The sequence below is a fragment of the Falco naumanni genome, chromosome 7 (assembly GCF_017639655.2).
Source record: "Falco naumanni isolate bFalNau1 chromosome 7, bFalNau1.pat, whole genome shotgun sequence".
Lineage (NCBI taxonomy): Eukaryota > Metazoa > Chordata > Aves > Falconiformes > Falconidae > Falco > Falco naumanni.
Genome location: NC_054060.1, coordinates 15,391,930 through 15,404,111, shown reverse-complemented (window position 1 = coordinate 15,404,111; position 12,182 = coordinate 15,391,930). Strand labels below are relative to the sequence as shown.

The 12,182-nt window shown below is 43.4% G+C and overlaps 1 protein-coding gene across 6 annotated transcripts in view; it reads right to left on the bottom strand.

The window, feature by feature from the left end:
* Window positions 1–12,182, bottom strand: part of MYEF2 (myelin expression factor 2) — a 32,198-nt gene that overhangs the window by 12,194 nt on the left and 7,822 nt on the right. For 3 of the 6 annotated variants that reach the window (XR_005828956.1, XM_040601434.1, XM_040601435.1), the window contains exons 1-2: window positions 6,017–6,337; window positions 725–954 (exon numbers count right to left, since the gene is read on the bottom strand). Coding sequence is in view for 5 of the 6 variants with exons in the window: in XM_040601434.1 (XP_040457368.1) it covers window positions 725–954; window positions 6,017–6,246 (460 nt within the window). In the remaining variant the exon portion in view is untranslated. Of the gene's footprint in view, window positions 1–724; window positions 955–5,612; window positions 5,716–6,016; window positions 6,339–12,182 lie in introns of those variants that run through there. The other 3 variants (XM_040601436.1, XM_040601438.1, XM_040601437.1) reach the window with 3 other exon arrangements.

The following is a 12,182-nucleotide window of genomic DNA, read 5'->3' as shown; positions in this document are numbered from 1 at the left end:
CCAATCAAATAGTCACGTCACCTTACAACAGATAAACCAGCAGTTACAGAAGGGGGGTTTTGGCATTTTTCACAGCCTAAAAGCCAAGTGTGCTTTGCATTACTTTTGAAGAATCATTTTTTCAAGGAAAACACAGAACTAACTTTTTACAGAATTCATGTATTAGTATTATTTTACCCTAAACTCAAAAGAAAATGTTTAGGGTTTTAAGATTACTCTAGCAGAACTGCAACTATAATAACAAGCTTTTAATACAAATCTCCAGACAAACAGTCATGGCAGTAGTGACAATGCAGACAAAGTTAATTCCACAGCCAGATTCCACCAAAGAAATACAAAACAACTTTTGAAAGACATCCTTTATTATTCATGTTAACACACTAAATGTGTTGCTTAAATACAATAGCCCTTAAAAGAAAAAAAAAAAATCTACGAAGACTACAACTAGACGAAACACAATCTCTTTAAGAAGTCATGAGGTCATGCATATACTCTCTACTGTCACACTAGAATGGCAGAAGATTGTAAGCACTTCATTTACCCATTCTACCCTGCAATGCAATTGTCTCAGATGAAAGAGGGGGAAGGGAGATAGATGTACCAAGTAAAGGCCAAAAAAAAAAAAAAAAGTCATCAAATCAAATCTGTGTGGCTCAAAGGACGTACACATTGCATTTAAGTTCTACCCCTTTCTCCGTGAAGTATATTATAAAGAATAAGTTACCTTTCTCTCTCATAAGATCTTTAATAGCTTGCCATTTCATGTCATATGGGATGTTGCTAATAAAAACTCTATTACGATTAATAGTCTTCTTCTCTCCAGTGCCTGCATTCTTGTCCTTTGAATAGGGATGGAATCTATTCTTGTTTCCAAGAGAAGGGATTGCCTTCGGTTTTGCAATGTACTTCTCTTTCACAGGTGCTTTCTCTTCTTTTGCTGTCTCATCATTATCCCTACATTAAAAAAAAAAAAAAAAAGCCAAACAAAATTAGTCTTGTGTTGGATCAGTAGAGTGTCACACACCCTATACATATATATATATATATATATATGTGTGTGTGTGTGTGTGTGTGTATACCTCCTATGCTATTAGAACTTCCAGGATGTTAAAACACTGCTTTTCAAATAAGGAAAAATAAATTCATGTTACCAGTCTAATTTCAAAAAATGTTGCTTTATCTAGAACAAAAAATAATGTTATAGTATATCTACTCACTATTCTAAGTAAAGAAAGTACATCTTTCCACTTCAGTTACATCTCATTTCCATTATGTTTGTAAAGATTCAGCAAGACGGTACTATGAAACTACAAATATCAAATGACTCAGCTGAAAAATAAGCTACAGCACCCATGCTTTGGTGCTTCAATAATTTTCACATCAGACTTGGCTAATTCAGATGACATTCACCACAGAAGTGAGAGTTGAAACAGCCTAACTAACAGCTTGGTATACTTCATTCAATGTAATAGTAGCAAGACATAAAAAGTTTAATAGGTTATAAATCAAATTACATCTTATTCACCACACAAATAATTTTTATTTACAATTTGTGCCAGACTGCTTTTAGACAAAAATTAAAATTCAATTAAGAACAAAAAAGGCTCCTTCACTTTCACTGCTTAATGCTACTGGAATTTGAAAACCTGCTAAATGCATAAGAAATAGCTGTATTAAGGTATGCTCTCCATCTAAGACTAATTAAGTCACCAGGTATTATCCACTAGAAGCAACAACATAATAGACTTTGGCCCTCAGTCTTTCAAAAATCTGGCAGCAGCAGCAGCTGTTCTCTTTTAAAAATCTTTTTATTTTTAGATGAAAATGCAGGAAAATTTGCTTCCCCTAAAGCAGCCCCAATCTCAACTTTGAAAAACCTAGACACTTTGAAGATAATCAGATGAAATAGCAAAAACTCTTTAGCACTCTTGAAAGTGTTACTATCACGAGGTGATTTAGCATGGTAACAGAGAACCAAGGTGCCTGAATTGTTAGTTTAAAAAAGTGAACTGCTGAACTGAAAGAATTCAGTGATAAACCCACACAAACATGATCCATTTACAGGTGCTACTTAAGAGATATACATCAATGTCTAGTTCACATCTCACCACAGCTAATGAGAAACTGTACTGGGTCTGGCTGAGCCCCACAGCAGCCCCTGCAGCCCCAAGCTTTGTGTTGGTAGCCAGAAAGGTGGTGGGAACACACCAGTGTGTTGCTGCTGCTGAGCAGCGCCGGCCCAGCACCAAGGCTGCCTCTCCAGCACTCCCACCACCACCCCCAAATAGGCTGGGGGTGGACAGGATCTTGGGAGGGGACACAGCCAGGACAGCTGACCCACGCTGACCAAGGGGATATTCCATTCCACACGATGTCTGCTCAGACATAAAAGCTAAAAGAAAGGAGGAGGAAGGGGGGCCATTCATTATTTACTATGTTTGTCTTTGAGAGCAACTGCTACACATACTGAAGCCCTGCTTCCCGGAAAGCGGGTGGACATTGCCTGCTGATGAGAAGTAGAGAATAACATCTTCTGTTTTCCTTCATTTCTGCTTGCACAGCTTTTGCTATTACTTCACTAAACTGTCTTTATCTTGACCCACAAGTCTGGGGAGTTTTCCCCATCTTATTTTCTCCCCCTGCCCCATTCTGCTGAGAAAGCGAGTGATAGAGGCTTGGTGGGCACCTGATGTCCAGTCAAGGTCAACCCACCACAGAAATTTTAAAAGTACTTTTGCACCAATGTTTATTTTAACATTAGCCACCAAAGTTAGATCAATTACAAGGAAACGTCCTGCAGGACTGTCAAAAGTGATCAACTGTGAACCCACCTTCTTAAATTACATCACTGTCTTTACAATTTTTCCCACATTTCAGAAGGCTTAGTTTTTATCTCATTTTGACAGGTTGAAAGGTTTCTGGTGTAAAATTAGCCAAAACAGGCATTTCAGTTTTATAACCACAATGTATGGCAAGATCACCAATTTTGATTGCAATGAGTATTTTCAGCTCTCTGCAGTTATTAACAAAGCAGTAAGTGACACATAAATGGCACTCAAAAGCACATACAAATTGCCTTTCACGAAGCTGAAGATATTACTACTAAAGCTTGGGCACTTTTCAGGGAGGAATAAATTCAAATACATCCATACTTCTCCCACGACTTTTTCCCCAATTTTAAAGTACTCCTATGATATGAACTTCACAGTCCTTGCATTTACTAGTGGATTAAGAAAGGATTAGCAACTGAGAAATGCATGGACACTCCTCTGGGCTAAATATTTGTAAAATTTAAAATGAAGTCAGCAACAAGTTATCTGGTTCAAGCATCCTCCAGCTTCCCTCTGCATCATCCCTCTGCCACACCATCCTGTCTGTTGTGGCAGTACAATTCCTGTGTGGCTGTGTAATGAAGTGAAATGGAGGGAACAATGCAGGGAACTGGAGGGAGCCAGAGGGAGAGGGAAAGAGCAGAGTATCAGGTTTTCCTGTCAGTTCAGCTCCTTCCAATCCAGTCCCATTTGTGAATGCAAAACTCCTGCCCAATGAGATTCCTAGCAAAATCTGAGTTCTTCCTTAAGTTTTAGGATTAAAGCAATGGATTCTCTCTAGCCTTTTAAGCTCTTTCCTGCTTAAAGGATTATGAAACAGCCCCTGGGTGCTCAGTGTGGTGCATAGGAAGAGCCAGGTCTCCACATACAGAATCCAGAGGCTGTACAAACCAGTAGAGACCACAGAAGATGTGAGCATAAACACTTACATCTGGGAAACAAGAATACACTTCACCTAGGTCTGAGGATCACAGTCAGCCTCCTAAAAATACAGGATTAATTAAAATAAATAATCCTTCTTGCAAAACTCTCATATGAGTCAAAACCAACGCAAGCCAGCAAACAAGCTGGAGGCATAGATCCTTCTGTGGATGTAGCTCCTACCCTTCTCCTTGAATATTAAAAATAATTTTAATCAAATAACACATTCAAAGCAATGTCACATTAGTCACCTATAGACTACAGGGAAGACAGTCTCAGAAACCGTGAGTGGACATTTTCTTGGGGGAAAAACAACAGTGATTTCTACCCTTTACCTTCTGTATGAACTAATCATTTTATATGTTTAATTAACATTAGCCTGTGAAAACACTAGCAGATTTCTAGGGTTGAAAGAGACATGCCTACATTAATTTCTTTTTAAAAAGCATGTCCTCCATTGATTAGAAAGAGCAATTTTTACCTTTTGAAAAATAACACCTTTGAACTTCCATAAAGTTTTGGAAACAAAATACAAGGTTTCCACATACAAAACTAGAAGCCTAAAAAATAATAAGCACAAGATAAATCAACATGAAAGCCCTAAAATCTGGGTTTTTTTTAAAAACAGATTTCTACTCCTCTGCTCACAAGTGTCCATACAAATAGTAAGATCAGCAGAGATAGAAACGCAAGAAGTCCACGACACAACTCCAAAGCACACAGCTGAGTTTAGCTTTGTTACAACAGTTCCACAGCTCAGTACCATAAACTTAGGGAACTGTGCAAGTTGAGACCAGGACTCCCCTCCAATTTAATGTGAGTGCTAAGCAAACATGGTTACTGAAATACTTTTTTTAAAATATTATATTTCACCTACACACTGACAGCTAAATCCGTTGTACATATGTTTTGGGGAAGACTGGAAACTACATATGAAAGAATAAGATTTGTAACTGTTACCAAGAACTCTGCATTATTTTCAAACTTCAAGCTGTAATGTCTACCACCCAGAATGGCTGGGATTTTTCATTTGCTTGTGGTTGGTTTTGGAGGGAAAAGAACAAAATCACTGACAGTAGGAGGGATACAGCGAAATTAAGTCATTATTTTAACAGTAGCAACCCCAAAAGGCAATAAAAAGTTATATGCCTCAAAGGTGCAAAAGGGTTGCAATCTCCCTGCGAAAACTCAATTATAATTTGCATCGTTTGGAAGCTGAGGGCCAGGCTCAGGAAAAGAAAAATAAATTGCTGTTTCATGGTAATGTGAAATTTATAAATTGTAAGCTATTTGAATTTCACAGCAAGTCAAGTAAAGGCAGGAAGTACGCCTTTATTCCTCCACCTTTATACTGAACTTGATCTCATGTGCATTTTTTAGTTGTTTTTTTTTAATTTAAACACAACAGCACCAGACGGGAGCTGCTTAGAACATGTCAAAACTTCACAGATCTCAACAGCTTTGATGTTCTGCAACAGTAAGTCTACCATAAGTGTATTTTTCCTCTAAGTCTGAAACGATATTGGAAGCAATATTGAAATTCTAGTGCTACAAGGCCAAAACCTAGTCTGTGTGAAGAGCGATAACCCTTGAAGCCTGACATCAAGAACGACCAAACACAGAAAAAAGTTATTTGCAGTGTTGTTCTAGAGCTGGTATTTCGAGCTCCCTTTCCCTACGTTCCTCTCAGACCTGCTAGGCAAGGCACAGTCTGCACATTCCACGTAGGATAATGCTACAATTCAGAAGAAAAGTTTGCACACGTATGCATGCAGGCTTTTTGCTTGATTTTAAAGAGTCGCTCACTACAGCGCTGCCTCACCGTTCCCACGATTAGTCCAACGGCTTTACAAAACATACCCGACGGTAAGCAGCGGCACCGTCACCCCGGCCAGCCGCGGTGTAGGCCACACCGGCCCCGCGCCCTGCGAGGCGGCCTGAGCAGCGCCCCTCAGCCCGGGCCCCCCGCCCGCAGCCGCCCTGCCCTCAGCGGCCGCCACTCCACCGAGAACGTCCGCCTTCCCCCGCGGCCGGGCCACGGCCCGCTCCGTGCGCCCGCCGGGAGCTGCCCGAGGCCGGGGCTGTTTCCCCCGCCACCCCCCGCGGCGGCTCCGCGCTCAGGCCGCGGCCGCCCCGTCCCCCGGCGGGGGAGGAGCCCGGCGGGGCGTGAGGGAGGAGAGGGCCGGCCGCCTTCCCCCGCCGCGGCCTAGGCGGGCCCCCCGCGCCCCCCGCGCCCCCGCACCGCCCCCCGGCCCCGCACACACATTTTGACGCCATTAGCGCTGCCCCCGCCGCTCTCGGCTGCTGCCGCTGTCGCTGCTGCCGCCGCCTCCTGATCCTGTGGCGGCTGTTGTAGCGGCTGTTGTTGCGGCGGCGGCTGTTGCTGCTGTTGTTGTTGTTGTTGTGGCGGCGGCGGCGGGTTGGCGGGGGCGGCCTCCTCCACTCCGCACTGCGGCGCGGCGGCCGCAGTCTCCGGCTTGTCGTTCTCCGCCATTTCGTCGCCGGGCCGCGGCCCCGCTACCGCTGGGTTTGAAAAGAGGCCCGGAGCGCCTCGGCCTCGCCGCGCCGGGCCGGCCCAAGTCTCGCGAGAACGGGGCTTGCGGCGGGCGGGGAGGGGGCGCGCGAGGCGGCTTTATGCGTTGCCATGGCGACGCTCGGTGGGCTGCGGGGCCCGCGGCCGGCCCGCTGCCGCGGCGGAGCGGCCTTCCCGCAGGAGCGGCACAGCGCGGCCCGCCGCTCGCCTGGGGGCTCGCCGGGCCCGGGCCCGGCCGCGCTTCCAGTGCCGCAGCCCACCGGCGGGCAGCTCTGCCCGAGGCTCGGGCCTGTGCTCCCCGCCCGGGCCGGCCGCCCCCGCCGTGCGCAGTCCCCCGGCTGCCGGCCCCGCCACCCCCGCGGCGACCGGTGGTCCCCGCCCCGCGCACCTGCAGGGGACAGCCCCGGGACGCCAGCGCAGGCCCCTCACCGCAGCCAGGTCGGTGAGGCTGGGGGGTCTGCAAAGTGGAGGGTGCTAACGACAAATACGCCATGGCACAAGCTCAGCGCTTCGCCTTCTCGTTTCCAGTAGCACTGTCCACCCCAGCAAATAGCGGCTTCACCCTTCACTTCACTGGGAAGCGTGGTGCTGACTGATCCTAAAGCCAGTCACCGCTGTCACCGACTTCTCTCTGCTTCAGAAAACAGACTGTAACTTTTAATTGCTCAAATTTTACGCTAGGAATACCCAATGAATCAAAGCCATGATCTTTTAAAATTACATTTGCCTTGCCTTTTCCCTACGTTTATAGTTTCCTTGTTCCTTCAAAAATCAGTCTAGTCACAAGCTACATCCTCCTGCTGCCTATATGATGTTGTATGGCCTTTTTTTTCCAAATATTTTGGTACTTCCAGCACTAAGAAGATCCCCACGTTCATGAGGAAATGAAGATTTGAATTCTGTGGATCCAAATCACCCTTCAACCCTGTGTTTTGGCACAGCTCGCAGACCAAATATAGGCCCAACCCTTCTACCTAGCCTGCTACGGGTTGCTGGGACACTCTGCTAGTATTGGCTAAAAAGCTATCAGCTTGCACCTAAATTCTCCTCCAACTGCAGATGTCTCATTATTTATAAACATTCAGAGCTACTGGGCAAGTTAAGCTGCAAGTTCAATTATAGTTAGAGCACTGGAAGCTTCTAGATGGATATTTGTCTTATTCTTAAATAGAAATAACAATTAAATATGAATAGTTGTAATTCTGCTAAAAAATTTCAAAAGTACATAGGTCCATGCCATGTACACACTGCTAAACAGCTTGCATTCTCTGTCACTCATCCCAGAAGATGTTCATTTACTTACGAGGTAGAATCTGTGACATAGTCCCCTGAGCTTCCCTTAGATTCTTCAATTCCAATTTCTCTCTGTCACTTGGGGGGAAAAATAAGTTGTAAGCATTTTTAAAAGAAGAAAAGAATTTCTATCATTTGGACAGAGTTTAATCACTTCACTAACCACAAGTACCAAAGTATTTCTTTGTATTTGTACTCCTTCTGATATAAGGAAAACCATTCAGTCCTCTGCAGTAAATTTGGGTCAGTGGCTTCTGGTTGCTGACCCACAGGAATCCATGCACTTCTTTTAAGAAAACCATAAATGAAGGTTAAGAAAAGTTAAGCAGTAAGAAGAACCCACACCTCTATTGGAGTGTGTTTCTGACAAGAGATGGTTAAGAATCACTGACCTGGACAACTGTGGGTTTTGGAAGTAAACTTCTTAGGAGCTGCTGGGACTCTTTGTCTGTGTGTCCTCATGACTGTCATACCAGTTGTTGGTAACACCTGAGATTTTGGAGAAAGCTCAAAGATACTATGAAACAACCTAATAACCTATTAACCTACATCCCAGATGAAGCTAGAAAGGCATGTCTAGAGGTCTGGTAAGAGGTGTAATTCTATTCACACATTAACCATAATTAGATAAATAACTTGGTATTTGTGATAATAATCATCACTGAAATAGTTAATGTTTACTTGAAATTGGTGTCATTATGTTTTACAGCTCTCACTTCTATGGGAGGAAAGGGGGTAATTCATACATTCAGGTATGATAAACTCTGTTATCAGACCTCTGATTGTGCTTTGCACAGAGCAGTTCAAGTGTTGGAATCCTATACTCTCTAACCCAATATTATGGCACCAAGCAGCTGATACTGAATTCCTACACCCATGGGCTGGTGGACGCTAGTAACAGGAAGAATTATTGGCTTCCTTACACACAGCTTGCCTACTTGTTCTGAATAATCCACTGGCTATTTCAAGTGCTACCTCCTCAAGTTTGTTTGCCTTTTTGGCCCACATATTGGGTCTGGCTGTGATGGTGCTAATTTTCCTCACAGCAGCCCTCATAGCCCTGTGCTTTGTATTGGTAGCTAGAAGGGTGGTGATAGCACACCAGTGTGTTGGCTGCTGCTGAGTGGACCTCACGCAGCATCTCTCCAGTGTCACACCACCACCACCCACCCACCCCCAAATAGGCTGCGGGTGGACAGGATCTTGGGAGGGGACACAGCCAGGACAGCTGACCCACGCTGACCAAGGGGATATTCCATACCACATGACGTCTGCTCAGACATAAAAGCTAAGAGAAAGGAGGAGGAAGAGGGAGCACTTGTTATTTACAACATTTGTCTTCCAAAGCAACCACTACATGTGCTGAAGCCCTGCTTCCCAGAAAGTGGCCAGACATTGCCTGCTGATGGGAAGTAGAGAATAACATCTTTTGTTTTCCTTTGCTTCCACACATGGCCTTTGCTTTTGCTTTATTAAACTGCCTTTATCTTGACCCAGGAGGGTCTTTTCCCATCCCTGTCCTGCTGAGGAGGGGAGCAATAGAGCAGCATGGTGGTGGGCACTTGCTGTCCGGCCAAGGTCAACCCATCACAGCCTAGCATACACACAGTTTTGTACCAGTAAAATTACCAGTAAAATTACTTGTCACTCAATGTGTTTTGTAATAAATACTGATAACTGTACAATTCATACAGTGATATACATCTGTAAATGTAGAGGTGTTTTGTACTGGAGTTGCATAGTAGCATAGTTTAGCCTAAAGCCTGGAGTTGTGCAACTAACTGGCTTTGCCCTAGCCCCCTCACACTGCGGCTCCTATTTACAGCGTTCTGTTTACCTCGGTTGCCTCTTTCAGGATTCTATCGGAGTCTTACATCCTTTTCTAGAAGTCTCACACATAATTTCTGTTCTCCAAAGAACAATAATAAACATGGGAGTGTCGTCTAAAACTCCTGGATTCTTGAACTCTCATTTAGTGCTTAACTATATGCGCACAGAGTTTAGGTCAAGCTGACCCTCTAGAGTTGCCAGGAAAGATGAATGAAGGGACTCCTAATCAAGGGAGTCAGCTCTGGGAGAGACAAAACAAAGAATATCCTATCTTCACGATGCAAGCCATGTATACTTAAATACCTTGTTTACGTTAAACTGGTTAGTTAACTTGTGGTCTTCAGCCTTGCCCTAGAAGAGAACTATCCTCATTATAACACTAAAAATCACAAGCCCTAAGAGAAACACCCAGGCCCACTGAAAGACCTTTCCTCAGAGAGCATGTGTAGTAGTAAGGGAAGTCGGGTAATGGATATGCAAATGTATAGCAAATAATCTACATGGACCTGCCCTCTGGGTAGGGAAAGTGCGATAAGATTTTGTATATAAAGTTTGTAACTTGTACTGCAGTATACCAGCTCCGTTTGCTAGCGTCCAGACTTGCACAACTCTGTAATAAAACAGCATCTCATCTCGGTGTGCAAGATCGGTTCATTGCACATCAGGAACGGACTCGCATTTTACAGACAACAGGAGAACACCACCACAAAGAGCTGTTAGGGAGCTGACAGGGGTAAACTGGGATTAAAATGTGGGATTTCTTTAGTCTACAAAACTGTGTTGAAAGAAGTTCAAGTTTTTCCCTAGGAAAATTTCTGTGTATAAAACAAAAATAAACATTAAAAAATCTACTTGGCATAGTAAGTGAAAAAAACAAAAAGCAGTATCTTTCTATGCTTGTATTTGTGCTGAGAAATTCTCCTTTGTTACACGCTACCAATCCCTCCTGAGAAAAATTTAAAATTATCTTCTAATAAATGGGCTTCCAACATCTCTTCTACCTCTGTTCATGTCCTTATAGGAGACCAATGCAGCCTCTGACAAATGTTCATGTCACAAGGGGACTCCTTATGTAGTACAAAACTGTTAAAAGTGTTCTTGATCTGCTGTCCTAACAAATTCCTCCTAATGTAAATAGTGTTTCTCTGTTGTGGGTAGGGTCTATGGCATTATGGCTGTATATTCTTGACAAGCAGAGAGTTGACAGCACTATTTACACAGGGAGTTTAGGATTATGGAATATTATTAGTGCTCTTGCATATATATGTAAATATAAGCATCTGTAAAGGAACTACTCTTGGAGGTCTCTTGCACAAATAGTAGTTACAGAGCTAAAATAACTACATGTGTTCTAAGTATCAGCATTCTTTTCAACACAGTAATTCACCAGTAAATTCAAATCTTAAGTCATCACTGACAAGTCATCACTCTCAATTTGCTAATGACCAAATATGTATCACCATCCTTTTAGAAAGGATCATTTTAATTGGTCTTTGGTTTATCTCATTATTGTTGTTATCTTTGTTTCCAGTTAAGTCATGATCAAAAGCAGTTCATCAACACCTTCATCAGGTGGGTCTTGTGAAACCTTGTATCTTCCTGAAAGTCTGTTTGTGTGGAACTTGAGAGAATGGGACTTCTGAGCCTCATACCGTTTTAAATCCATTGACTTTTTTTGCATATGACTGTTTTCATTCAAACATTGCTCTCATTTACACAATGCCTGCATGGTGAATGTGTTGCACGTATTTTTTTCTTATTTTGTTTGCTACGGCACCTAAATGTGATTAGTATTTTCTAGACCATGTCCTTTCTTCTGAAAGCCCCAAGTACAGCTGGAGAAGGGTTACTTTAACAATGGATTTGCTTTCTAAATCATTTGACTTCTGTAGCTCATGTAAAGATTACTTTTTGCATAGCTACAAGTATTTCCAAACCAGGCTGCGTTGCCTAAGGCTGCACCCAACCTACGCTGCTTTACTTGGTGCTTAAAAAAATTAACCCTACTGTGCAACTGACACTCTCTTTTGCATAGTTATAATGGACCTGAAGTAAAGCAAGTATTATCTTCCCCAAACACTCTCTTTGCAATTAAACATTATCATTCCAGTCTGAGAAATATGTTGTTGTTGTTTTTAAATTCGGAAAACAAAACATTTTACACTTCAAAAGGGTAAACTACCAAATTCAACAGCCTGTCTGCCAGCAGGTATCTTCCAGACTCACTGCAGCAGTGCACAGCCATTTCGCAGCCAGAGCCCACCTAGTGCACAGACCTTCACACCTGCAGCTGCGGTGCTGATTGCTTCTTCCGTCAATTCCATGTCCTTTCGACACCTTTCCAGTTTGCCTTCTCTGTCTTGTTTTCCCTCCCTCATCCCACATAAGTCTTCAACAGCACTAGCTGGCTCAGATACACACACGCACACACACACAGTAGAAGACTGTACAGATGCCTGCTACACCAATGAAACTGGGTGTTGAGGCTTTTGTTCTGCATGTTGCATTTTTATAACCAGGAAAACTGCGGCATCCTATAGCCACAATATGGGATTGGTCACACGGGAGACCTGCTCTACTTGATCTGCAGGGATCTAACCTCTTTTTTCCCCCGCTGAAAGCTTAAATCTCCCTAATTCTCATCAATATTTTTTGTGTGTGTTATGCAACCCTTGACCACAGCTTAAGAGCCTAAAACTTAATCACATTATTTTTCACCCCAAAAGGCTGCACAACACCAGACTTTCGGTAGCACTTTTACTGGTCCTATATTG